At 44.4% G+C, this 24,251-nt stretch overlaps 1 protein-coding gene and 1 long non-coding RNA gene across 2 annotated transcripts in view; one reads left to right on the top strand and one right to left on the bottom strand.

Annotated features, from left to right (window-relative positions):
- LOC131419961 (uncharacterized) overlaps positions 1-24,251 on the bottom strand; it is a 48,847-nt gene that overhangs the window by 4,812 nt on the left and 19,784 nt on the right. The window contains exon 5 of the long non-coding RNA XR_009223407.1: positions 7,921-8,270. This is a non-coding gene — a long non-coding RNA (uncharacterized LOC131419961). The remainder of the gene's footprint in view (positions 1-7,920; positions 8,271-24,251) is intronic.
- LOC131419959 (spermatogenesis-associated protein 31D4-like) lies at positions 4,372-10,665 on the top strand. The gene is made up of 4 exons (XM_058565584.1): positions 4,372-4,639; positions 5,397-5,442; positions 6,032-6,092; positions 6,376-10,665. The coding sequence occupies exons 1-4, from the start codon at positions 4,442-4,444 to the stop codon at positions 10,658-10,660; spliced, it is 4,590 nt and encodes a 1,529-aa protein (XP_058421567.1). The 5' UTR covers positions 4,372-4,441; the 3' UTR covers positions 10,661-10,665.

Genomic DNA, 24,251 nt, shown 5'->3' with positions numbered 1-24,251 from the left:
AAATACATGTGGGGAATCACTAGGTATGAAAATGCTCTTGGGGAACAAAGGTTGCATCGGTCCTTCCCTCACATCCCTGCCTTCTCATCCCCAGGTTGCTGGAATGAGAACAGAAGCAACTCTTTGTAGCCCACCAAGGTCAGAGTTTGCCCTGTTGATACAGATTTTCCTGAAAATCAACCCAAAATTGTCCTGATAGGAAATCACCCTATGCCCAGTTTTCAATGGTTCTTTCCCATATTCTTTAAGGGTAGGGGTGAGGGGAGCATGATTATTTATACAGGTGGATTAGGTTACTTTCATTCTTTCTGAACTTGGGCACTTCTTTCCAACAAGACAGTGTGATAAACAGTGAAGATACAAAGAGAAATGATATTTGGTCTGTGCTTTCAAGGAGCTCAGAGCTTAACGGATAGTCAAAGAATATATAGAAACACATCGTAGACCAGGGTCAGCAAACTTTTCCTATGACAGGCCAGACCGTAAATGTCTTCAGCTCTGCGGGTCATGTGTTCTCTGCTGCAACTACTCAACTCTGCTGCTGTAGCACAAAAGCAGCGTGGACAGGACTCATGTGGATGGGCAGGGCTGCCTTCCAGTAAGAATTTACTCACAGAAAAAGGCTGCTGGCTGGATTTGGCCTATAGTTTGCTGATCCCTGATTTAGACTCTATTAGACAAACTAGCACTGAGATGAGCATCTCTCAGAGGAAGAGGTAAAAAAAAAAAAAAAATGGGTGGATCAGTCTTTGGTTAGTGTGGCCACTTGAATAATCAGAACCTTATTCCTTGGTGGTGATTTTTCTAATTTATTAAAACTTCAAATAAGATCTATGGCATCTTTTGTGAATATGTGAAGAAATAAAGCAGTTACATTTAATAATACAATGTCTTTACTCATTTTAAAATATTTCTAATACAACATTTGCCATAGTCATCATTCATTAAATGAGGAACAATTGCCAAATGTGAAAATGATGTTGTAGAAATCCACAGGGCAGAGTGGAGAAAGCACTAGAGGGAAATAAGAAAAGTCTCATACAACCTGGGCAGTGCAAATGTGTCCGTGTCATGCATAGAGTTCTTAATTTTCAAATCATCATGGAATATTCTGGAAAACCACCCTCACTCCATAACCTCAACAAAGGCTCTCTTTCTCATTCATGTTCCCTCTAGTAACTAGAAATTTATTGAGCAGTAGGGCAAATAAAGAAGTCTGGAAAATTTGATGGAAAACCAGAAAGCACTACTTTAATATTAGGTATACTGATGTTCTAACGAAATCCTGGCCTTACAAAAAGAACTTGATGCTGGCCCTGATATCAGTTCCCCTATGTTGAATCCAGCATATATGGGGTTAAAAACTAAAAAGCCCTTATTCCCCTTCTCTGCTTCTCTAAGGTCCATTCACATGTAGATATTGATTGTTTTAGCCTTTGAATCCCTGAATTCCACAAGGCAAATGGAGGTAATAAATCATTATGCACTGAAGTTCTGGGTAATTACCAGTTTGAGTAATTGAGGTTTGTTACAGGGAAACTGATATCCAAAAGTTATCAAGAAGCTGAAGCCCCCCAACTCCTTGGCTCCCTGGTGCCAATTCTACCATTCATCACACGGAGACAAACAAACGGAGGACACCCGTAGCTTCCTTTATCTTGGCCAAAGGCAGGCTAATGCGAAAACATTGAACTGCAAAGCCACAGCTCCCCCTCCTCCACCTAAAACCTACCGGTTAAGTGCGCACCCTCCGCTGCTGGCGGCCCGGGTTCGGATGCCGGGTGTGCACCGACACACTGCTTCTCTGGCCATGCTGAGGCCGCGTCCCACATACAGCAACTAGAGGGATGTGCAGCTATGACATACAACTATCTACTGGGGCTTTGGGGGAAATAAATAAATAAAATTATAAAAATAAATAAATAAAACCTTGTAAACTTTGTAATCATTAATTGGCGGCAGTTTCCTTCCTCTCTCTAGGGCCCAATTTTGCATGGCATGGGAAGATTGATCTATGGGGCCCTAAATCTCCTGCTATAGATAGAGATAACAGCTGGCCTGGTGCCAGAAGGTCTGGGACCCATACAATACTCCTACTCAGCAAATAATCACAGTCACGAAAAGTACATTCTTTCCCACAGACTTTCCTTTAAAAATCTCAACTCCTAATGCCTCAGGAGGACTGTGGGTCTTGGGGCACGAGCCCACCGCAGCCCCATTTTGCTGGCAAAATTAAACCATTTTTCTTTTCCTCGATCCCAGGTCACTGTGTTCATTGATTCGGCTACAGTGACAGGGTCCCAGGTTTTTCCAGCTACAAACTTGTTTCTGAAAAGTTGATTTGAGAGGTCTATTAAAACACAAAGGCTTTGGGTAGATAGTGCCACTGTCTCAGCTTGTATGACAGAGCAACATATCTCTCAAAGTCCACTGCACCAAGCCTCATGATATCATTAAACTTCACAGTGTCCTAGAGGTTAGGGAGAAAAGTACTAAGTTTTATTGTGAAACCAAATTCCAGACAGATTCAGCTACAGTCAGCAGCACAACCATTGCCATCATACTCAAAATTCAGTTCTAGAGGCGACAACATAAGCAAAACGGAGGACCTGGCCATCTGGCAGTTCACTTCCACATCACCGATGCCCCTACTTGAAACCGGCAAACAGTTAGCCCTTGATGATTAAGCAGCTAGTAACTATGGGGGATCAGAATTGGCCACCTCAAAATATGTCTCTGCCTGAAAGACAGCTTGGCCCCCACCCCCACTAACTGACCAAAAGAATTTGGGATGGGAGGCCTGCCCCCAGAACAGGCCATCACCATACACATCCCCAGGTACTTGGAGGGTCCTTGCTAAGCCCATTCTTAGTTCTGTTACCATTTTAAGAGACATTTACATTTGGAAAGGAAATCTCCATTTGTAAAGGTACATTCTTCCCTGTACCAGGAAGAAGCGGGGGACGGCCTTACCTAGAAACTTATCAAAAGGGAAAGCGAGGACTTAAATCTGCATGATAAACTTATCCAATGTTAACTGTACTGTTTAGGCAATATGCTATCTGACTCCCACTAGGTTCCTATAGGTAACATCTCCCTGGAACCTGAGTCACCATGGTAATGGGTGTTTGAGCTATTTTTTTCAGGAATTGAACTCCTTGTCCACTTCAGACTGGATTGAGACCACCAACTCATCAACTGGACCCAAGCAGACATATGTCCAATAAGCGATCTTTTGACGGCAAGAGGTTAAAACTCCACCCTCAGGGCATGATAATGCCACCATTCTGTGAACACGCATCCTACGAAGAGGCATGAAGACTGACTACGCTTGAGCAGATCATCAATTACCTCATCTCTCCTCACCCAGTCATTTCAGACCACCTTTACCCCACCCCATAAATATCCCTGAGTCCCTATTTTCGGGAAAGCTGATTTGGGATTTATTCTCCCATTTCCACACTCGGCTGCCTTGTGATTAATAAACCCTCTCTCTCTCTCTGCAATCTCATCATCTCTGTGATTGGCTTTCTGGGCGGTGCGCAAAAATGGACCTGGTGCCATAAGAGACTCTATCCCCAATACAATCATGTGCCTCATAATAAAATTTTGGTCAACAACAGATCACATGTATGATGGTAGTCCCATAAGACTCGTACCATAGAGCCTAGGTATGTAGGAGGCTATAGCATCTAGGTTTGCATAAGTACACTCTATGATATTCGCACAACGACGAAATTGCCTAAGGACTCATTTCTCAAAACGTATCCCCGTCATTAAGTGACGCACACCTGTATGGATTTTAGTCTTGTGAATGCTGAATAAAGAATTATTCATTTTAATTATTTGTCAGCCTCTCTGAATGAAGATGGTAAAGGCTGACTGAAGCAAAAAACTAAAATTCGCTATTGAATATTCACAAAACTGAGTAAGTGTAGTAGAACTTTAAATTCTATATCTGGGTTCATGTAAGGCAAAAACATTCCATAGGAAAGATGGATTTGAGGATGTATACGATCCTGAGTGTAAATGTCTGGGGACAGGCAGAAATTCCAGGCAGCGTTTCAGACTTTCAAGGCAACAGAATTGGTGAGACCCAAGTCAGGTTCTCCAAACAGTAGGAAGAACTCAGGTACTATCTGGAGTACAGATGGAACAAGCAGAAAATTTAAGGTAAATATATGATATGGTGAAAGGGTGGAGTTGGAAAACAGGATGCCAGGCAGGGCAGAGGGACCTAGAGGGCCCAGGAGGGGTGGAGAGATCTGCCAGGCTGGTGGATGGGGGAGGGGCTGTGGGCACACCTCTTCATGCTGTCCCCTCCCCCACCCTCTGAAACCCTTTGTGACTCTTCAATACTCTGTGATGCAGGCCTGGGACTAGAGTCAGGCACCTGCACTCTCAGAGCTCAGTTGCCTTAGGCAGTCTTGCGATTCAGACAATGGAGTTCAGTCAATGGAACGTTCTCTCATTTCTGAATAGCCCTATTGAGTCCTGTCTGAGCTTTGGCTCAACATTCTTGGATACTGACTCCAACCTCACCTTCCTGTGTGGGTTGGGGTTGCTCATTCTGTTTCTGTGCTGCCTGGTGGGGATTCCAACTTTACCAAACTTCTGGAAAACCAAAGACAGCAAAAAGGTAAGGAACCCTGAGCAAGCCCCCAACAGGGACTCTTTATTGTTGTTTGCATGTTTACTGTCACATTTTAAAATGAGTTTGGTTGGCTCAGAGAGACACCCAAGATGGAAAGTCTGAGTAGAGGGTAGAAATCATCCTTCCAGGGGAATGAGCCAGGCAGGGCTGGGGATTCAGCTGGGACTGTTTCACTTTGAAGCTCACAGACCACCTGGGTGTGGTGGAGGATTCTGGGATAAAATCCCAGACTCAGTGATTCTGTAGTCCTGGATTGGGTTATTTAGAGAGTTTGGGATCTCTGCAGGAGAAGACAGTTCCCAGCACTTGATCATGAGTGACATTCCCACGTCAGGCATCACTTGACCAAAACTTCCTTCATGTTGGGCAGATCAGGAGAGCAGGGCTGAGCCTCTGAGCAGAGGCTGGAGCCCAAGCTCTGTCCCAGGATACAGGGTCCTATCTGAGGGGGCACAGATGGGACTGCTGATCTCAGATGCTACACCCTCCTTGAGCATAGGACTTCTGACTGAGAATATCAAGTGTGGACCTCATAGACAAAAATGCTTCTTTGAGTTTTCCAACAAAAGAAAAACTGAAAATATTTTATCACCTTTAAAAATTAATTAAAGGAGGGAACACAAAGTTCTATTAATTAAAATAGAGAGTAATATTATTCTTGGATACCTCTAGGAGTTTCCTAGAGTTCAGAGAAGGGAGAGAAATGAGCCCCAGCCCCTCATTCTTTTCTTTTTGTTCTCAGCGTCAGGGCAGAGCCAAGAGGAGAAGGAAAGGCGGAACATCGAGAGGTAAAGTTCTGCCTGTTCCACCTGAGCTCTCCAAGGGTGACTCTTCCTGTCCTTTCCATGAGGTCCCAGGTCCATGATCTCTGAAGATGTCAGTTGCTAGATACCATCCCTCTCAGAAAACAGGGCCCTCAGAGGAGAGGTTCATGGGAAGGCAGTCAGAACCCTGAGACACTTCTCAGATTCCTGTTCTGCCCGCCTCTGGGCATGAAGCAGTGATGGACCTGGGCAATGGGTGTTGCCTAATAGGTGGCCATGTGAGAAGTCGAGAGTCAGAACTTCTGTCTCCTGACCTTGTGAAAGTACTTTGACTTCCTGGATCATCAGATTCCTCTTTGAGGTAACCATTGACCTGAGTTCCTCACATGGTGGTTTTGAGCATCACATGAAATAATGTATGTGAAAGTACTTTACAAATGAAGCAACATACACATATGAACCTTGTTAATATCATCACCGATGATTTGACCTCATCTATTGATTCTCCGGGCTTTCAGAGTCTAATATCCCAAGGGTCTCCTATAAAGGGACTCCTTTCTAACACCCATGCTTCTCCCTACTCCCTCCAAAACCCACTGTTCTGGTTTCCCAGGTTGGAGATATTATGAGAGGGAAACAGAGGAGGAAAGGAAGAAGATTGCTATTCTGAAAAGGTAACTAGTCTTTCTCTTTCTTTCCTGATCCCTCTTTAGCATATTCTATGCAATTCCAGGGATTCAGTGCAGCCTGCCCTAGTCATGGGAGGGGGTAACCATAGGAACAGGTATGTGAATGAAGGCCTTGGGGTGAGGGTTCTTGAGTGTATTGTGAAGTCATGGATGTGGGACAACGTGAAGGGGCAGCAGGCTTCAAGGGGCCCCTTCCCTGCCAGACCAGTAGATCCTCCTTTCCTTCTTCTGGTCCTGGCTGCAGCTTTGTACCTCCTGTCTCTCACAGCCCCCTGGGCCAGCATCATAATACCACCCACATTCGTCAACTGTTATGTCCAGACTCCTCCTGTGAGGTGTGTAACAGCACAACTGCAGAGGTCAATCGGCTGCTATTCCTGGAGGACCTAGAAGACGATACTCTCTCTGTGTCTTCTTTGGCTTCCACAGCTTCTGTGACTGAGTCATTGTTCACTGTGTCCTCTGCCTTCTCAGAAGTCCCTCCAGGAAACCTAATACCAGCCACTCTGTCTGAGCCTTCCTCACCGGCCCCCTCCATTCTCTCACCTAATCCAATGACACCCTCAGCTGATTTTCTTTCACTCTCACCACCAGGTCACTCTCTGCCACCAGAGCCTTTTCTTCCGTTGGAGTCCAAATTCCTAGTGGACCATTCCCCACCCCAACCCCTTGCCTCTCCCCCTCTCCTACCACATGACACTCAGACAGCAGATCCTGTTCTCCAACCAGAGGCCACTTTGTCTCTGCATACCATCTTCTCTCTTGACCCCACTCTTTGCCAAGATATCAATTCTTTACCAGATTTGTCCCAGACAATGAATCCCACTGATTCACTGGCTTGTTATCAAACACCACTAACCCTGTCTGTTTCACCACCGCCAGACCACCCTTTAACTACCACTAAATCTAAATCAATTTCCGCCTTATTGAAGCCTGTCCCGGAGAACTCATCTCCAGATAGCCCTGGTGAGTTGTCCACCTGTGTCCCAATAATCAGAGGCACTGACAATTCAAGCCTGTCAGTTTCAGAATTCTCCTCACGGCAAGCTCATGGCAAAGACTTGTTCCCTTCCACCTTGGCACAATGTGATTTTGATCAAGAGTTTCTTGCCCCCCATTCCTCAGAGGCCTCTTTTGGGGGAGACCCTGCCACCAACCTTGGAGAGCCTGGTAACCTCTCATTTCTCAGCCCCGATATCCTGGCACTCCTAGAGAGACAAGTCCAAAAGAGGAGTGATTTCCTGATACGGGAGGAAAAGGAAAAGAAAAGGGGTTCTTTTCCAAAAGAACTTAGGCCAGACTACCAACTAAATTCCTCAGAGAAAATGTTGGAGTCAATTGCTCATAAACATGACCCGGCAGTCTCTCTTCCTTTTTGGAGCAGCAAAGGCAAACCAAAAGAGCTGCACGTGCACCAGCAGCCCCTGTATCCTAAGACCCCAGAGGACCATTTACAGCAAAAACGTGTCCAGCTCTTCTGGGGTCTCCCATCTCTGCACAGCGAGTCCTTGTCCACTGCTGACCATGTCTCGGGTGACTGTTCCTCAATCATCATTTTCAATAGAATCTCGAATGCCCCCATGGACCAAGAACCACCAGTACTTCCCCATCCTCTACCTTTGTTCTTGCCTCAGATCCAGCCTCAATCCTTGCCTCAAACCCTGCCCCAATCCCAACCCCTACCTCTCACTCCGGTCCAGCCCCAGGCCCATTTTCAATCCTCACCCCGAATCGTACCATCTGGTCCTCTAGCCCAGACTGAGACCTATGGAGTGAGTTTCCATAGACCCCATAATGAATCAGAGTCTCTCACCTCATCTGAAATTCAACACCTGGAATGGAACGTATTGCAGAAGCAACAGGAAAGTTTGTGGGGTTTACCCTCTGTGGTCCACAGATCTCAGGAAGACTTTTGTCCTTCAGCTCCCAACTCTCCTTATCACCAGGGCTCCCAAGCCCATGTTTCAATATCCATCCTTCCTGGAGAGTTTCCTCTCAGTGAGGAGCTTCGAGGGAAACTAGATGATCACCTTCGAAAGCGGCTCATCCAACATCAGTGGGGCCTGCCCTGCAGGATCCGTGACTCTCTGTCACTGATGATACCTCCGAGCAATTTTTCAGAGATACCTGAGTCAGAGAGTGATCGTGGACTCTCACGGGTCTCTGTGAACAAAAATCTAAATGTCAGATTGAGCCAACCCGAAAGCTTCCATGAAAGGAGCTCAGAACTGCTTCAGCTAGAGAAGGATGGGGGGAAGGATCAGCAACACAGCCCAGAGAATGGCCCAAAAGCTCATCTGCTGAGTGACTCAGAGAGGTCTTCAGATAAGGATCTGGGGTATGACTCTGAGAAAGACCTAGGTAGTCACATGGCGAGTCTGTCAGGGAAAAATTCAAGGGCCTCGGGGGGCAGTCTAGTTCAGAAACAACTTGAAAATGTCCTGAAAGTATATTTGAGTAAGAAGTTTGAGGAAATCAACGAGGGTCGGGTTCCTGGGACTGTGCATAGTTCACAGCATGCTATCAAGCAGACACTGCTGCTTTCTGAAAAATCCCACACCCCAAAAAAACAGAGAAATTTGAAACCATCAGTGGGTGGGAACTACACCCTGGATACTTTCCAGGAGCTTTCCTTCATTGATTCCAGTGCACGGCAGATGCTGGAAGCCCATATTAAAAAGTTTCATATGAGAATGCTGTGGGGCCTTCCCTGCAGGGTCCTTGAATCCATACGGATCTCTAAATTGGAAGACGCATCCCAGTCCTTATCCTGTTCCCACTTTCCCTCTTCAACCAACCTGATTTCTGAGCTGGACTCCAAATCTGGGGGCTTCAAGCCCCTTAGAGGAAGCTCTAAATCTGTTCATGGAGACAAAGTGGGAACAACAAATTCAGCCCCTGTCCGGGATCGTCCTGGCCCTGCCACCTCATCTGTGGGCAAGAAAGGACAGGGGTCCTCGAGACAATCACCCTCTGGCATCAACCAAGAGCTTGCAGAGGATGTTCAGAGAAGTAAGGGTGCCAAACAGACCCTTCTGCCTGTCACACACAGCATCACAGGCAAAGCAAGTCAGAGACAGACTCAACTAGGCAACAGATGTCCCCCAAGGCTGCCTGCAAGGCAAGCTGGGGCCGGACATGAACCAAAGGAAAAGAATGTGATTTCCAGGGATGGAGTAGAAACACGACAGGCCAAAAAGATGGAGAAGAAGTCAGAACCTCTCTCCATGCTCAACGTGTCTAGGGAGATATTCAGGGCCAAGGAGCTCAATGCTCTTCAATCAAAAACTGGTGACATCTTGACAACCAGCAAGCCAGGAAGCTCCCAAATGATAAATGTGAATGAGAGTAAAGTAGAAACTACTGGGACCACTGAAAGCCCCCCACCAAGAAGACCAGTTCCCAAATCATCAGACCTTAAAGAACAGCTGTTGAGTGAATTAAAGTTTAAACTGGAGAAGAGGGAGCAGAGGCAGGTGAGAGGCCAACCCACTGACAGGTCCCTTGCCTCAGAGAGCTTGACTGACAAGGCCTCACTGACTCATGCCCAGGGTGTCTCTAGCGGGGACGCAGGAGCTTCCCAGGTGCTGCATGTCCATTTGGAGAACAGAGGAATCGGTGTGGAGCAGCGGCAGGAGCCCTGGGTCCCTAAGCATGTCTTAAGGAGGTGCCAGGATAAGAATTTCCCACCAGCTGCAGAGAGAGTGAGCACTCCAGGCCCCAAAGCAGAAGAGTGTGGTGGAGGGGACACAGGGTTGGGGACATCCCAACCTAGAAGGAAGCGTTTCCCTACTCAGGACATGGCATTAGAGGAGATGCTTGGGAGCAAGTCTTCCCAGACCCCATCACAGAAGGGACAGCCTCCTCCTAAAACCTTCAGAAAAAAAATGAATGACCTTTTGCAATGGTTTAATCCTGGGATAAAATGCAAAAAGCAAGAAAATTCCCAGGAAAAGGGCAGCCCCATATCACCCGCGCAGAGCAGAGGCCTAGTTACAAGGAGAGCTGCCATGACTGAGACGACCACAGCTCAGAAGATCATGACAGACGCTGGGAAGTCCCCAGAGGAGAAACTGGGGCGTTGGCATGTGATAGATACCACCTGTCCTCGAGAGCCCCTTCCTGCCCTGAGGAAGTTTGGGAAAACTCAGCAGAAGGCAGAAGTGCAGGCCCGGGCAGAGCCCATCCAGGGCCATCCTTCCAGCTACAGGGCTCCCTCCTGTAAAGTGACAAACACCAAGTCCTGCCGCCAGGAAGCTCTCTCTGCCGGCCAGAGTTATCCAAGAGTTAGACGGAGCAGAGACAAGGACAGACACCTCCAGAAAGTTGTGGCCTTTAAGGACCAGCTATTGGATCAAAAGCATCCCTCATCCGTGCCCCGCAGGGAGCCTGTGCCCCATCCAGGCCCCACCTGTAGGCGTCAAGCCAACCAGGGACCTCCAGTTGTTCCCACCACTGCTGAAGGCACTGTGTTCAGAGATCTGTCTCTGCTGATTCAACAGAAAATGCTTCTCCAGAATTTCCAGAGAGGAAAATTTCCCACCCCAAAATAATTCCTTCCTTGTAGACAATATTGATTCTTCCCAATAAATGATTCTCTAATAATAGTGGTGTCTTTCCATGTGCTGTGTTGGGGGCATGGGTTTCAGGTAACTCAGAGTTTGTGCTTCAGGAAAGGAAGGAGTCAGTTCAGCTCTTACTAATTGCTTCCTTTGGCTTCTAAAAGGTCACCAGTCCCCTGGAGCTCTTGATGAGAGACAGGTATCACATGCCCCACAAAGCCCATTTCCTCCCTGGTGAGTTTGAGATGGACTCCGTCTCCTGCCTCTTAGCTTAGCCTTAATGAAAATGTAGAGCAGCCCACAGCTTCCCCTCACTGAATGCTTCTGCTCCCTTCAGAGCAGTAGGGAAGACAGGTCTTCTACATCTGAAGAGGGTCAAGGACAGGTATATTTCTCAGAAAATAACAGTGAGGAAGAAACAGTGGCTTCATCATGATTTAGAAGTCACTGACCAGAGGATCCCACAGGTGGATGAACCCTGAATGGGAGTGTTTGGGGGGGTACTGCTACAGTGGATCCTGGGCTGGTGGGGAGGAACTAGGAACAGCATAGATGCTACTTAAGAATCTGTCACGTGAGTCATGGTAATGTGTTGGGGAAGCATACTTTAGACTTGACACTGAGGTTTCCCTACTGGAAAGGCAGCTGGGAGAAGTGGTTCCCCTCCCTGAGTATTTCTTCAGACTGCCAACAGATGACATTTTGTTACAGAACAAAAGCATCACTGAGCTATCAGTGGTAGGAATGCTGCCCAGGCAGCCATCTACCTCCCAGGGGAAAATGAAGCTGAGAACAAGGAAAAGATGCTTTAGAGGGAGTGGGGAGGGAAGGAAAAATGAAGAGGGGAAAGAATGGCCTTGCTGGTGGAACAAAGCATTATGCCTCATCCCCATATTGTGACCCTGTCCTGCTCCCCCTCTTCTTCAAACTGATCCAGGCACTACCTCCATGAAGCTGATTTGAGCACTGCACAGCACACTGATGCCTTATACCAAAAAGGTACCAGGCTGTTCTTTGAGTACTAAACAATATCTGCAGGGATGTTGTCAGGCATGGCATCACCCTCTTAATAGAGGGTGATCTTGATGCCTTCCTTCTATCCGTGCTTGAAGGAAATACACAGGATCTTGCCCTTAGTGTGTAAGGTTCCCCTATCAGCATGGTGGTGCCATCTTTGATATCCATGGCCTTGGTGGAGCCATGGTAGGTCTCTCTCAGAACACCTGCAGCTCAGGAACCAGAGGTGAGTCTTAGAATATGCAGCAGGTTGCAGATATCTGGGGGGCTCACCACAGACTGCACACTTACCCACCCTTACAGTAGGGGTCTGGAGGGAAGGCAACTGCACTTATACAGACTGGGACTCAAACATGGGGTGAGTGTCCTGGAGGGCACTTGAGGTAGTTGTTCCAGAAAGACTTGTGAATGCTGAGTGCTAAAAAACAAAACAAAACCGATATCTACCATAGCCCTTTCTCACTCGCACATTTATATTTTCTTGTCCAGAGTTACGCCATTAACCCTAAAATGTCTGAAGCTTAGGGTCAAAGAATGCAGATTCGGTTGAGGCCCTGGGAGGGACAAAAGATGGGAAGGGGCCCAGGGCAGAGAACCTGAAGAGGTGAGGAGGCCATGGAGCTCTCTAACATCCATATGGATGGACCAGCCAATAGCCCAGTTTCTACATCGTCTTATCTTTTACTTCCATTCCAGTGCAGTTACTGCCGCACACTCCAGAGCTTATTACCAGGAACGCTTCTGCCATCTGGATTAACACAATCTGAGATTCCACCCTCTGGCCTCATCCATGATTCTTCCGGTTTATATGACCCTTGTTAATTTTTCAACTCCAGGCCATTCATTTTTCCACTTACTCCTCATCTATCCACCAAGCTCTAGTCTTCATTTCCCTCCTCTCCAAGGTAGACTTGATGGTCAACCAGGTAACCAACATTTAAAAAGTTCCACTACAAACGGGCCCCATCCAATCCTCTTTAATCCTTCCTGTCTGGAAAAATTCCATCTCTCTGCCTTTTCCAGGAACGGCTTCCTATAAGTAACTGATCACTATTGAAGTAAATCTCACAATCAAGTCCACTGGTGCCATGATAACTTTAGCCCCAGCACTACCTGGAAATCATTCATTCATTCCACAAATAATTATCCCATGCTTACTAACACGTGAACAAAGCAAACGGAACTTAGGTCACTGGTTCCTTAGTTTATTCTCTCTGATGCTACCCAAAGTTATTTCAAATCTCCTTCACTTTCCTCAAACTCAGGCCATCTCCACTTGCTCAGCAGGTGTGCTGGACTACCGTTCATAGAGGAGCTAGAAGCCATGAGATGGGAACCTTCCATCAAAACTTTCACGAAAACACTTTCCCATTCCTCCTTTCCTTCTTTCCTGTTATATGAAAAGAGGTTTCTTCCTAACCTCAAAGGAATTGCACTTCCTGAAATGTCCTTATTGAGAGACCTAAACCCTCATCTTGATGGACTGAGCCCCCCTTGCCGGGCATCCTCTCATCCCCTCCCTCTCCTTATGAGGCACCCAACTTCTTTTTTTTTTTTAAGCTGTCTATCACAGAAATGTTTAAACACGCACAAGAGCAGTGTGACTTCCCACATACCCCTCACTCAGCTTTCACAGATGTCATCTGGCACGTGTGATACGGCCCATCTCCCACACTGTGGTTAAAGGGCAAAAGCTCATTGGATCATCCTGCCATCCGTCTCCCAGACGTATGCTATGTGCCGCTGTCACAGCTCTCACACTTCTTTGATATTTACCACCTGTGGAGCACCCTGACCCACAGCAGATGGACACAGCATCGGTGACAAAAAGCACTGAGCTTTAGAGGCTTCGGCCATCAGTTCTGCTCTGCCCTGTAGTCAAGCCTGAGGAGTCATCTGAGTGGATTCCTCCCTCAACCCCACACAGAAAGTAACCTTACTGAGCAAATGCAGTGCAGTGTTGCAGTCCCTTAATCACACAGTAACCACAGCAAGCAAAGAGTATAGAAGCAGAAAACTGTACATGTTGATAAGGACTTGTCATCACTATGTGAGAGTTTTCAAATATTTAGAAGAAAATCTTTTCTTGTCATACATTTACAGTGAGCTATTGTGTTTTGAGTTAAACACAGTAGATCAAACACACTTGTTTATCTCCTCTCCTTCGCAAAATGCCACTAAAAGTAAAAGATTAGATGAAAAGATGCTCAACATCATTAGGCACCAGGGAAATGCAAATCAAAACCACTAGGAGATAGCACTTCACACACATAAGGATGGCTAGAATCAAAAAGTCAGATAATAACAAGTGTTGGTGAGAATGTGGAGAAATTGGAACCTTCATACACTGCTGGTGGGAATGAAAAATGGTGCAGCTATTTTGGAAAATGGTCTGGCAGTTGCTCAAAAGCTAAACATGGAGTTACCATATGACCTAGAAACTCTGCTTCTAAGTATATATATGTTCAAGAAAAATGAAAACATATGTCTACACAAAAACTTGTACACAAATGTCCATAGCAGTATTATTTATTTTAGTCAAAAGGTGGAAACAATCTAAACGGCCATGAACTGATGATTGGGTAAATAAAATAAGGTCTATCCACACAACATAATATTTTTTTTGCAATAAAAAGTACTGATACATGCTACAACATGGATGAATCTTGAAAACATTATGCTAAGTTAAAGAAGCCAGTCACAACCACATAAGATTGCATTCATATGAAATGTCCAGAATAGGGAAATCTAGAGAGATATAAAGGTAGATTAGTAGTTGCTTAGGGCTAGGGGGATGAGAGGAGGGAGGGATGATAGCTAAAGTTTATGACGTTTCCTTTTTTTTTGGTGAGGAAGATTAGCCCTGAGCTGACATCTATTACCAGTCTTTCTCTATTTTGTATGTGGGTCGCCACCACAGCATGGCTTGACAAGTGGTATAGGTCCGAACCTGTGAATCCCGGGCTGCCTAAGTGGGGCACACCAAACGTAAGCACTAAGCCATGGGGCCAGCCCCACGAGGTTTCTTTTTGAAATCATGAAAATGCTTTGAAATTTACCGTTGTGATGGTTACACATATCTGTGAATATACTAAAAATCACTGAATTATACACTTTGGGTGAACTGTATGGTATGTGAACTATATTTCAACAAAGCTGTTAAAACAAGTAAAGGATTTAAAAAGAATAAGCGCTTGAGGATGACAAGAAGGGGAGAAGATATGACAAAAGACGTCAACACATTTTTGGAAGATAGAAATCCACTGGAGGAGTTGTAACTGGCTAGCAGGGCAGACAAAGTGCTGGCAAACCAATTCACAACTTAAAACTCCAGAAGATGAATGACCTGCTGGCACGAGATAAGAAAGAAATTAAGGGTTCCATGCTATAAACATGTTGAATTTTTTTATTCTTTTTTCGTTTTATATTGTGTATAATTTTTAAAAACCTCTTCCTTTTTTTTTTCTTGCTGGGAGAGATTTGCCCTGAGCTAACACTTGTTGCCAATCTTCCTCTCACTTTTCTTTTTTTTCTTTCCTCCCCAAAGCCCTAGTACATAGTTCTATATTCTAGTTTTAAATCCTTCTAGTTTTTCTATGTGAGCCTCTACCACAGCATGGCTACTGACAGACAAGTGCTATGGTTCTGTGCCCAGGAACCAAACCCAGGCCGCCAAAGTGGAGTGTGCCAAACTTTAACCACTAGGCCATCAGGGCTGTCTCTAAAAATCTTTTTTTGGAGGGGGAGTGCTCTTTTCCAGTATTTTGTAAAACCCTGTTGAAATGTTAGCATCTTCAAATGTGCAAAGAGGATTCTGGGTTTCTTGCCTGGGACAGAACCTGAGACAACTGTTTTAAAGTTGGCATTGCACACTTCCGAGGTCTAGGTATGGTGGTGGTGGCAGCTGCGGGAGTCAAAGCCAGAAATCTTAAAAGTTAGGTAACATTCAGGACAAAGAGTCAATGATCCATTTTTGAAATGTACTTATTTGGAAATAAGTAAACTTGTAGAAAAGTTGCATGGATGATAAACAACCATATACCCTTTTTTTATCTAAATTTACTTGTTAATATGTTGACCCATTTGCGATCTCTCTCCTCTGTTTCTGTCTCCTTTCCTCCCTCCCTTCCTTTTCTCTATATGAACACACACACATACACATATATGAAAAATACGTATACACTACTGAATATTTGAGAATACGTTTCATACATCATGCACTTTCTCCTTGAATATTTCATTAGATGATTCTTAAGAAAAAAATATTCTCTTACATACAACAGGTTATCCTCTTCAGTAAATTTAACATTGACGTAAAACTTTTTTTTTTTTTTGTGAGGAAGATGGTCCCTGAGCTAACATCTGCCAATCCTCCTCTTTTTGCTGAGGAAGACTGGCCCTGGGCTAACATCCATGCCCATCTTCCTCCACTTTATATGGGTTGCCGCCACAGCACGGCTTGACAAGCGGTGCGGTTGGTGCGTGCCCGGGATCCGAACCGGTGAACCCCGGGCCGCTGCCACAGCGGAGCACGCGCACTTAACTGCCTGTGCCTCCAGGCCAGCCTCGACATAAAACTTTTAACTAATCTCCCATTCATATTCCATGTTTTTCAATTTATTGAGTAATGTCCTTTGTGGCTTTTTTTTTAAGCTTCCTTTACAGGATTCAGTCTAGAATCACACACTGCATTTAGTTGTCGCGTGTCTCCAGTCTCCTTTAATCTGGATCAGTTTCTCAGCTTTTCTTTTTTGTGACAAGGCCACTTTTGAAGAATATGTTCAATGTGCCATTCTCATAACCCCTCCTCACCTGGAAATTTTTTTGGTGGAGTTTATCTTGCTCAGACTTTAAAGGACGTTTTCATAATTGTGTCATAGGGACCTTAGGGGCAGTCAGGACCAGACTAAGTATTAAAAAAACAACGCCAGAGATTCAAAGATATGTAGAGGGATTTTTTCTGAGCAGAGACACCTCCTGCAGTTGAGGGAGGGCACGTGAGAGGGGTGGGCTTGAAATGTCCCTTCCTTTTGGGTAGAGACGATGGTGAAACTGTGGATGCAGGAGAAGACAGGGAAAGAAAGGAGCTGCCGTTATTGGTAAACGCTCTCATGTGGGAGGGAAAGGTTGGGTGTCTCTGGCCCAGACTGACTCATCAGAATCAGTGAGGGAATGCAGGCAGGCAAAGGGAGTTTCAAAATGACACAGGGCTTCATTGCAGCAGTTAAGCACTAAATAATGAAGCTGTAAGGGTTACAACTATTAAATGACTAGCTAGCATGGGGAGATGAAATAAATGCATATACACCATCAACAAAAATGACATTCTTGTTTAAAAAGGTATGGAGATGTTAATAGGAATTTTGGTGAAAAGATAGAAAGTAGAAGGGAAAAAAATCATAAAACCTTTAATGGAAGAAGTAACCAAAGGTGTGATTAAAACAACAACAACAAATAGTAACACTAAAAATAATTACAATTGTGCTCATTAGAAGTTATGCTAAAGAGAAGCCCACTCCCTAAACCAAGATGAGTTTGGTCCCGTGAGCTATGGTTCAGCACAACTGCTCTGTAAAACTAAGGAGAAATTTAAAATGTTGTGGGGAGAGAGGGGATTTGGCAGAGAGAAGAAAGAGGGAGCAGCAGGGTAAGACACTGTATGGGTGGAGGGGGCTAGGTTTGAAAACCTTAGGGGCTGAACAGCCTAAGGGAGATTTTGGGGAAAAAAAGAACTACTAAAGATTTTTAAGTTGTTTGCCATGGGTCCATGGGTGTGCCATGCCCTTGTCTTCCTCTTTCTCATGCTTTCTGTTTGTGGTTACAGGCTACTCTGCTCTCTCATCCTTTTTGGTGAAAGTGGATTCTTTTGAGGAGATATGGGGGTTGGGGCTGCTGCTGAGTATATTTCTGGTTTCATACAGGTAAAAACACATTATGTATGAGGGGAAGCTGTAGTTGAGGGCAGAGTAGATCCTGGGGGTATAAATCCCTGGGCATAGCAGACTTTCAAGGATGATGTGGGGTCCAAAGGGAGGTCACCAAGCAGTAAAAGGGTCTCAGGTAATATCTGGGTAAGAGGTGGAATGAACAGAAAATTTCACCAATTGAATTGACATGAGTAAAGCCACAATGGCCACTCCGTGACCCTCAGAAACCATTTGCACTGAAGGAATACAAAGCAGTTGCTTGTGATGGGAACTGGCCCTTCTCCCACAATACAAACTGCAATTGTTTATGTCTCAAGACTCGAGGAACGTTGGGAACAGGCACAGACTGGCCATCTGTGTTGGCTCCGGATGATTACCCGGAGTCACAGTGCATGGACACACTAGATAACACTTAACATCTAAAGAAAAGAAACACCAGATGTTCCCATATGTGCCGTTGATGAAATCCTAAATAAAAACCCTTGCTTAGCTTTGCCTGGGCAGGAGTCTCACCCGTGGAGGGGACGCCTTGCCCAGGATCCTTTCTCTCAACCGGCACTCCTCGCCTGGCTGTGCTGTTGGGACTTTCCCTGCTAAAGGCATGGTTGTTGTGAGTACCAGGTTTCATGTTACTTTCATTTTCCCATTCTTGTATTCTCATATATTACTGATTTTCTTTCGCTGTAGCTGTTTCAGCCTAATTTTGTATATCTCTATTAATAAACAATCATTGCTTACTTATTAGATATTTGCTCTGAGTGGTCCTTTGGGCAGGAAAGATGCTATTCTTTGACCGATCTGACCCCTTTTCCCTGTTTAAAACATAATTAGCGCTGTGAGCAGAATTCGGTGAAGAAATGGCTTTCCTGTTCAAATGTCCAATGTGACAACAACGCCTGTTGAGATACCCGATGGGAAGAGCCCCCTCTTTGTGTTTTGGCTGCTGAATAGGCTCGTAGATCGGGTCTATGTGAGTCTTGGGATGTCCGGCTTCACCGGTATGAACCTTTGGATGTGGCTAAGGCACTACAATCAGTAGAAAGAAAAGGGAAAGACAATGTTTCTTTCCTGGCACGACGGGGATGGTGTCTGTTGACTGCCTACCGGCGAGCCATGGAGGACAGAGATAAGGTCCAGAAAGAAAAGGCGCTTTTGGAGAAAGAGATTGCTGATCTGCAGTTGCGCCTATCGCTGATTCAATGCCAAAATTATGTGCTAGGAGACCAAGCTCATAACTACCAATAGATAGCTGATAAGGCAGCTGTGAGAGTGGCCAAATATAAATATAAGAAAAGGAAAGGAAAGGTGAATGTGAGAAAGGTTCATATGGCTATAGCCTCTGCAGGTCCCGAATGGGATCCCGATACCTGGGACGGTGATATGTGGGATGATGACATGGAGGGTACTGATTTTGACGACGAAACAGAGATCCAGCCCAAACCTTCATAAGTCCGCCCTTTATGGCGTAGACGAATGGAATCAAATGGTGAGCATCTGGTTAGAAGGGATGTCGCAGAGGATTTCACACAACAAGAAATCTCTGACATCTTGGCACGAGCCACCCAGAAGCCAGGCAAATCCATTTTAACCTGGCTAGTCTGTTTATATGACATGGGAGCCGTTGGCATTAACCTAGACGCTGGAGATGCACTCAAATTTGTGACTCTTTCTAATGATCTAGTTATACAGGAGCATTTCGAGATTGGAGCATGAATGCCCACTCCATGAATGATCATGGCCAACAAAATGATGGCACTACTTTATTGGCATTGGCAGTCAAAGGGGCTCAAGATAAATATCCTATGGATGATATGTGGCCAGATACGGAAAGACCCTGGTATACTCTGAGGGACTGTGTACAGAAGTTAAGGGAGGAGACCATAAAATGAGCAGTTTTGGGGGGACAGGTGAAGCCCTAAATGAGATGGGCTTAAGCATCCAAGCTTGCAACAAATTGATTAAAACTGCTCCTCCCACATATAAACAAGTGATAATGACATTGCTCATGAACAAAACCAAAAACCCTATTGCAGGGATAACAGACAAAATTATGCAGCTAGGAGATCTAGGGGATTGGGAAGCTAATAAGCCCCATCCTCCTAAGTCAGATGCAAAGAAAGATCAAGTATCTAGAAAGGATATGTTCATGGCATTGTTACATGCAGGAGTCCCCAAAGATCAAATAGATGGGGTGGATACTAAAGATTTATGGAAGCTATACAAAGAAAAGGGATTAAGCATAAAAAAGGTAAACAAGAAAGGACATAACCCCCGAGACTACTCCCTCTGAGGAGCCCAAAATACCCAGCGCCCCTTTGATGACAGATCCCTTTTTGGCTGGATTATGGGACTGAAGGATAGGTCAAGCTCGCGTGTCTGTAGAAAGTGCAGCTACGATTCGATGGGACGCTCGTCCCCATGTACCGATTAAAATATTTTGGAAGAATGGATCTATCACAACGGTACGAGCTTTAGTAGATACGGGAGCGAAGGCCACATTGATTAGTGGGAATCCTGCCAAATTTAAGGGCACCTCTAACACCATTACTGGATTGGGAGGAAAAGAAATTCAAGCCACCGCTGCCAATATAGTTATGCAAATAGGACAACTGCCAAAACGCACTTATTTGGTTATGATAGTCCCCATACCTGAACATATAATAGGGATTGACATATTAAAGGGGCTCACTTTAGAATTATCTGATGGGAGATATCAATTTGCAATTTGAGCCCTGACTTTTAAAATACATTCAGTAATTGTAGGGAAATTGTCTGACCCAGTACCCATACCTATTGTCACACAAGTTATTAACAGGAAACAATACTGAATACCTGGTGGGCAACAAGAGATTACTGATACCATTAATGAGTATTTAGCAGTGGGCATGCTGAGGCACATCACCATTGCATGGAATAACCCAATATGGCCTGTCAGGAAAAGTGATGGAACATGGAGGATGACAGTAGATTATTGAGAGCTAAATAAAGTCACGCCACCAGTACAGGTGGCTGCTCCTGTTTTGGCATCTCTCATAGAATCCATACAGCATCATCCTGGTACATGGTATGCGATGGTAGACTTGGCCAATGTATTTTTTACCATACCTATCTCGGAAGAGGCACAAGAGCAATTTGCTTTCACATGGATGGGATATCAATATACATTTATTCCATTACCTCAAGGATATATTCATAGCCCTACAATATGCCACAGACAAGTAGCTAAAACCTTAGAAAAGATGGATTTATCTCCAGAAGTCCAATTGACTCATTACATAGATGATATCTTATTACAAGGATTAGCGGAAGAAAATATACAAAAACAATTGGTCAAAACAATAGAGACATTAAACCTTAATGGATGGGAAACTAACCCTTCTAAAATACAAGGACCAGCAACTACAGTGAAGTTTTTAGGTATATTATAGAATGCAGGATGACAGGAAATTTTACCTCAAGTCCGCCAAAAAATATTGGATTTGGCAGCCCCCTGTAATAAAAAAGAGGCACAAAAATTTATTGGATTGTTTGGATTTTGGAGAGCACACATACCCCATCTGGGCCATTTGCTGGCACCCCTATATAAAATAACCAGGAAAAAATATGATTTTATATGGGGTTTAATGCAACAAGAGGCCTTTGAAGCTGCCAAACAGGCCACACAAACAACATTAGATTTATGGCCTATAAAAGAAGGGCCAAGAGAAATACAAGTAGATGTTACCAACTCTTATGCTAATTGGAGCCTTTGGCAAAAACAAGGATCTAAACGTTTTCCTTTAGGATTTTGGAGCCCAAAACTTCCAGAAGCTAGTGAGCATTATACCCCTCTTGAAAAGCAATTATTAGCATGCTATTGGGCCCTCACAGATTCTGAAGGCCTAACTTTGAATCTTGAAGTACTGCTAAGACTCCAAATTCCGATTATGTCATGGATACAAAGTAACCCCATCACCCACAAAATCGGCCATGCTCAGGAAGCCAATATCATAAAATGAAAATGGTATATACAAGATAGGGCAAAACCTGGGCCTAAAGGAATTTCGTTATTACATAAACAGGTCTCTGTACATAATACAGAACCCTCCCCTCCACTAGTCTCTCCCCAGACGAAATCTCCCATTAAATGGGGAGGACCTTATGATTCATTACCTGATGAACAAAAAAAGCATGCTTGGTTTACAGATGGATCAGCTAAAATGTGAGGAGGACAACAAAAATGAAAGGCGACAGCATATAACCCAAACACCCAACAAACAATCATAACTACAGGGAACAACATGAGTAGCCAACATGCTGAATTATATGTGGATATCAAGCAATACAACAAGAACAAGGGCGACAATGCCATATATATACAAATTCATGGGCAGTAGTTCAGGGAATGGCCACCTGGACGCCTCAATGGAGGCATCAACAATGGAAGATAGGGGACAAACAAATATGGGGGCAACCTTTATGGGAGGATATATGGACTTGGAGTCAAACTACTGTAATAACTGTTTTCCACGTTGATGTTCATAGCCCCTTGATCTCAACAGAAAAAAATGTAACGCTCAAGTGGATCAGCTGGTACAAATATGCTCCACAGCCACCAATCCAGGATTGGTGAGATGGGTCCACAAGAAAAGTGGACATTTGGGGGAACAAACGTCATACAGGTGGGCAATACAGAGGGGAATCCTTGTCACACATGATGATAACACTTCTGCCATAAAAATTGTACTATCTGTCAACAGCTTAACAGAAGAGAAATTCCACATCCATATCGCGGGCAAATCAAACGGGGAAACTTCCCTGCTCAAATTTGGCAAATAGATTATATTGGACCTCTTTCGAGATCACGAGGCTGTACATATATTTGTACTTCTGTTGATACCTTTTCTGGATATTTAATAGCCATCCCATTCATGCAGCTACTCAACAAAATACTATAAAACTCTTAAATTTGATTCGTCAATATTACAGTACCCCCCAACAAATACAAAGTGACAATGGTTCCCACTTTACAGGTAAGTTGGTAAAAACATATGCAAAAAAAAATTATATTGATTGGATATATCATACACACTATTACCCTCAAGCTGCTGGTCTTACTGAACGAATGAACAGGCTCCTAAGACAACAACTACATAAATTGGGCAATGGGTCCCTCTGAGATTGGCATACTCATCTTATTACAGCCTTAAATATATTAAATAATAGGCCTATAGGGCCAAATGACACTCTGTTACGATTATTATCCTGCCCCCCCCGCCCCCCGCACAAATAAAAGCCAGTTCACAAGGAGTTGTTACCTTAAAATATTGGCCCTTTTTGGATAGGGCCATAGCCCCATCCAGGGCCATGGCCAGGGCTGCAGGATTAGATTTAACAACTATTGCTATGATTCATATACCACCAGGGGGACAAAAACTTATCTCCACTGAAATAGGGATACAATTCCGGCCCAACACGTTTGGGCTATTGCAAGGAAGATTAAGGCTTGGCTATCAAGGGGATAGATGTTCTGGGAGGAGTAACAGATCCTAATTATCAAGGAGAATTAAAATTTATCTTGTTAAATACCAGCACTACTGATATTGTCCTAAATCAAGGGGACAGAATTGGACAATTACTAGTACTCCCTTTATGAAATCCAAAAATAGAAATGGGGAATCCCCCTACAATATTAACAAAAAGAGGATTACAGAGATTTGGATCTACAGATGAATAGAAACCTGGAGCCAAAGTTTGGGTGACATATCCCCCGAATACGTCTCCCAAAGTTGCTGAAATAACGGCACAGGGACCTATTGCCACAGTAATAATAATGTATCCACAAGATACCAAGCTATATCATGTTCCTAAACATGCTATCTCTTTACATGAATACATGATGTTGCTGATGCACTGTCTAATCTCCACGATGCCTATAGTCACCTCCTGCTTCCCGAGGATGCAGCTCCAACGAACGTCACCGTGGGGGACCCTCTACATCTGCAGTGTTGGACCAACTGTTCCACACCAACTGGACCAATAACCTGGACCCTGAATGGACAAACTATTTGGTCACATAAATTGATGTTTACTTCCCTTTATCGTAACATTTCAGATCAATCTCATCGTCTCAATACTAATTATTCTATCGTGTTGCCTACTGCTACTCTACGTAGTGGAGGTACATATGCCTGTATTAAATGGAAGAAAGGAAAGCCAGGTACCCTTTATTTGAATCAATCTCAATTTGTTAGCATGTTACCAAATGCCACAAGTGCCTTAGGAAATTCCAATATATGGATGCATTTGGCTAAAAATGTGCTAAATGTTACCCCCTTTTGCTTATGTAATAATGATGACCCCAATAGTCTGCTCCACGCCAATTTATTAGGAATAAGCTTATCTGGCTTATACGTCCCAACCCTCTCCTAATACAACTACTATCTTTCCTGTATCTTCTATTCCTATTTCTGGGACCACGTCCACCACCTGTTATTGTCTCAATTGTACTTATATCCCAAATTTTTGTAATACTACTAAAACACCCTGCCCGGGGCAATTAACTCTGCCAGCAGAAATATTCTGGTTATGCAGAGATAAAGCTTTCTCCCATATTCCTCCTGAAAACTCTATGGCTTATGGAATGGGAGTTATTATTC

Source organism: Diceros bicornis, chromosome 22, assembly GCF_020826845.1.
Source record: "Diceros bicornis minor isolate mBicDic1 chromosome 22, mDicBic1.mat.cur, whole genome shotgun sequence".
Taxonomy (NCBI): domain Eukaryota; kingdom Metazoa; phylum Chordata; class Mammalia; order Perissodactyla; family Rhinocerotidae; genus Diceros; species Diceros bicornis.
This window is presented reverse-complemented; position numbering and strand designations above follow the sequence as displayed.

Coding starts and splice junctions, on each gene's coding strand:
- LOC131419959 (XM_058565584.1), top strand. CDS start 4,442: ATGGAGTTCAGTCAATGGAACGTTCTCTCATTTCTGAATAGCCCTATT. Junction 4,640..5,396: donor AAACCAAAGACAGCAAAAAG/GTAAGGAACCCT, acceptor TTTTGTTCTCAG/CGTCAGGGCAGAGCCAAGAG. Junction 5,443..6,031: donor GAAAGGCGGAACATCGAGAG/GTAAAGTTCTGC, acceptor CTGGTTTCCCAG/GTTGGAGATATTATGAGAGG.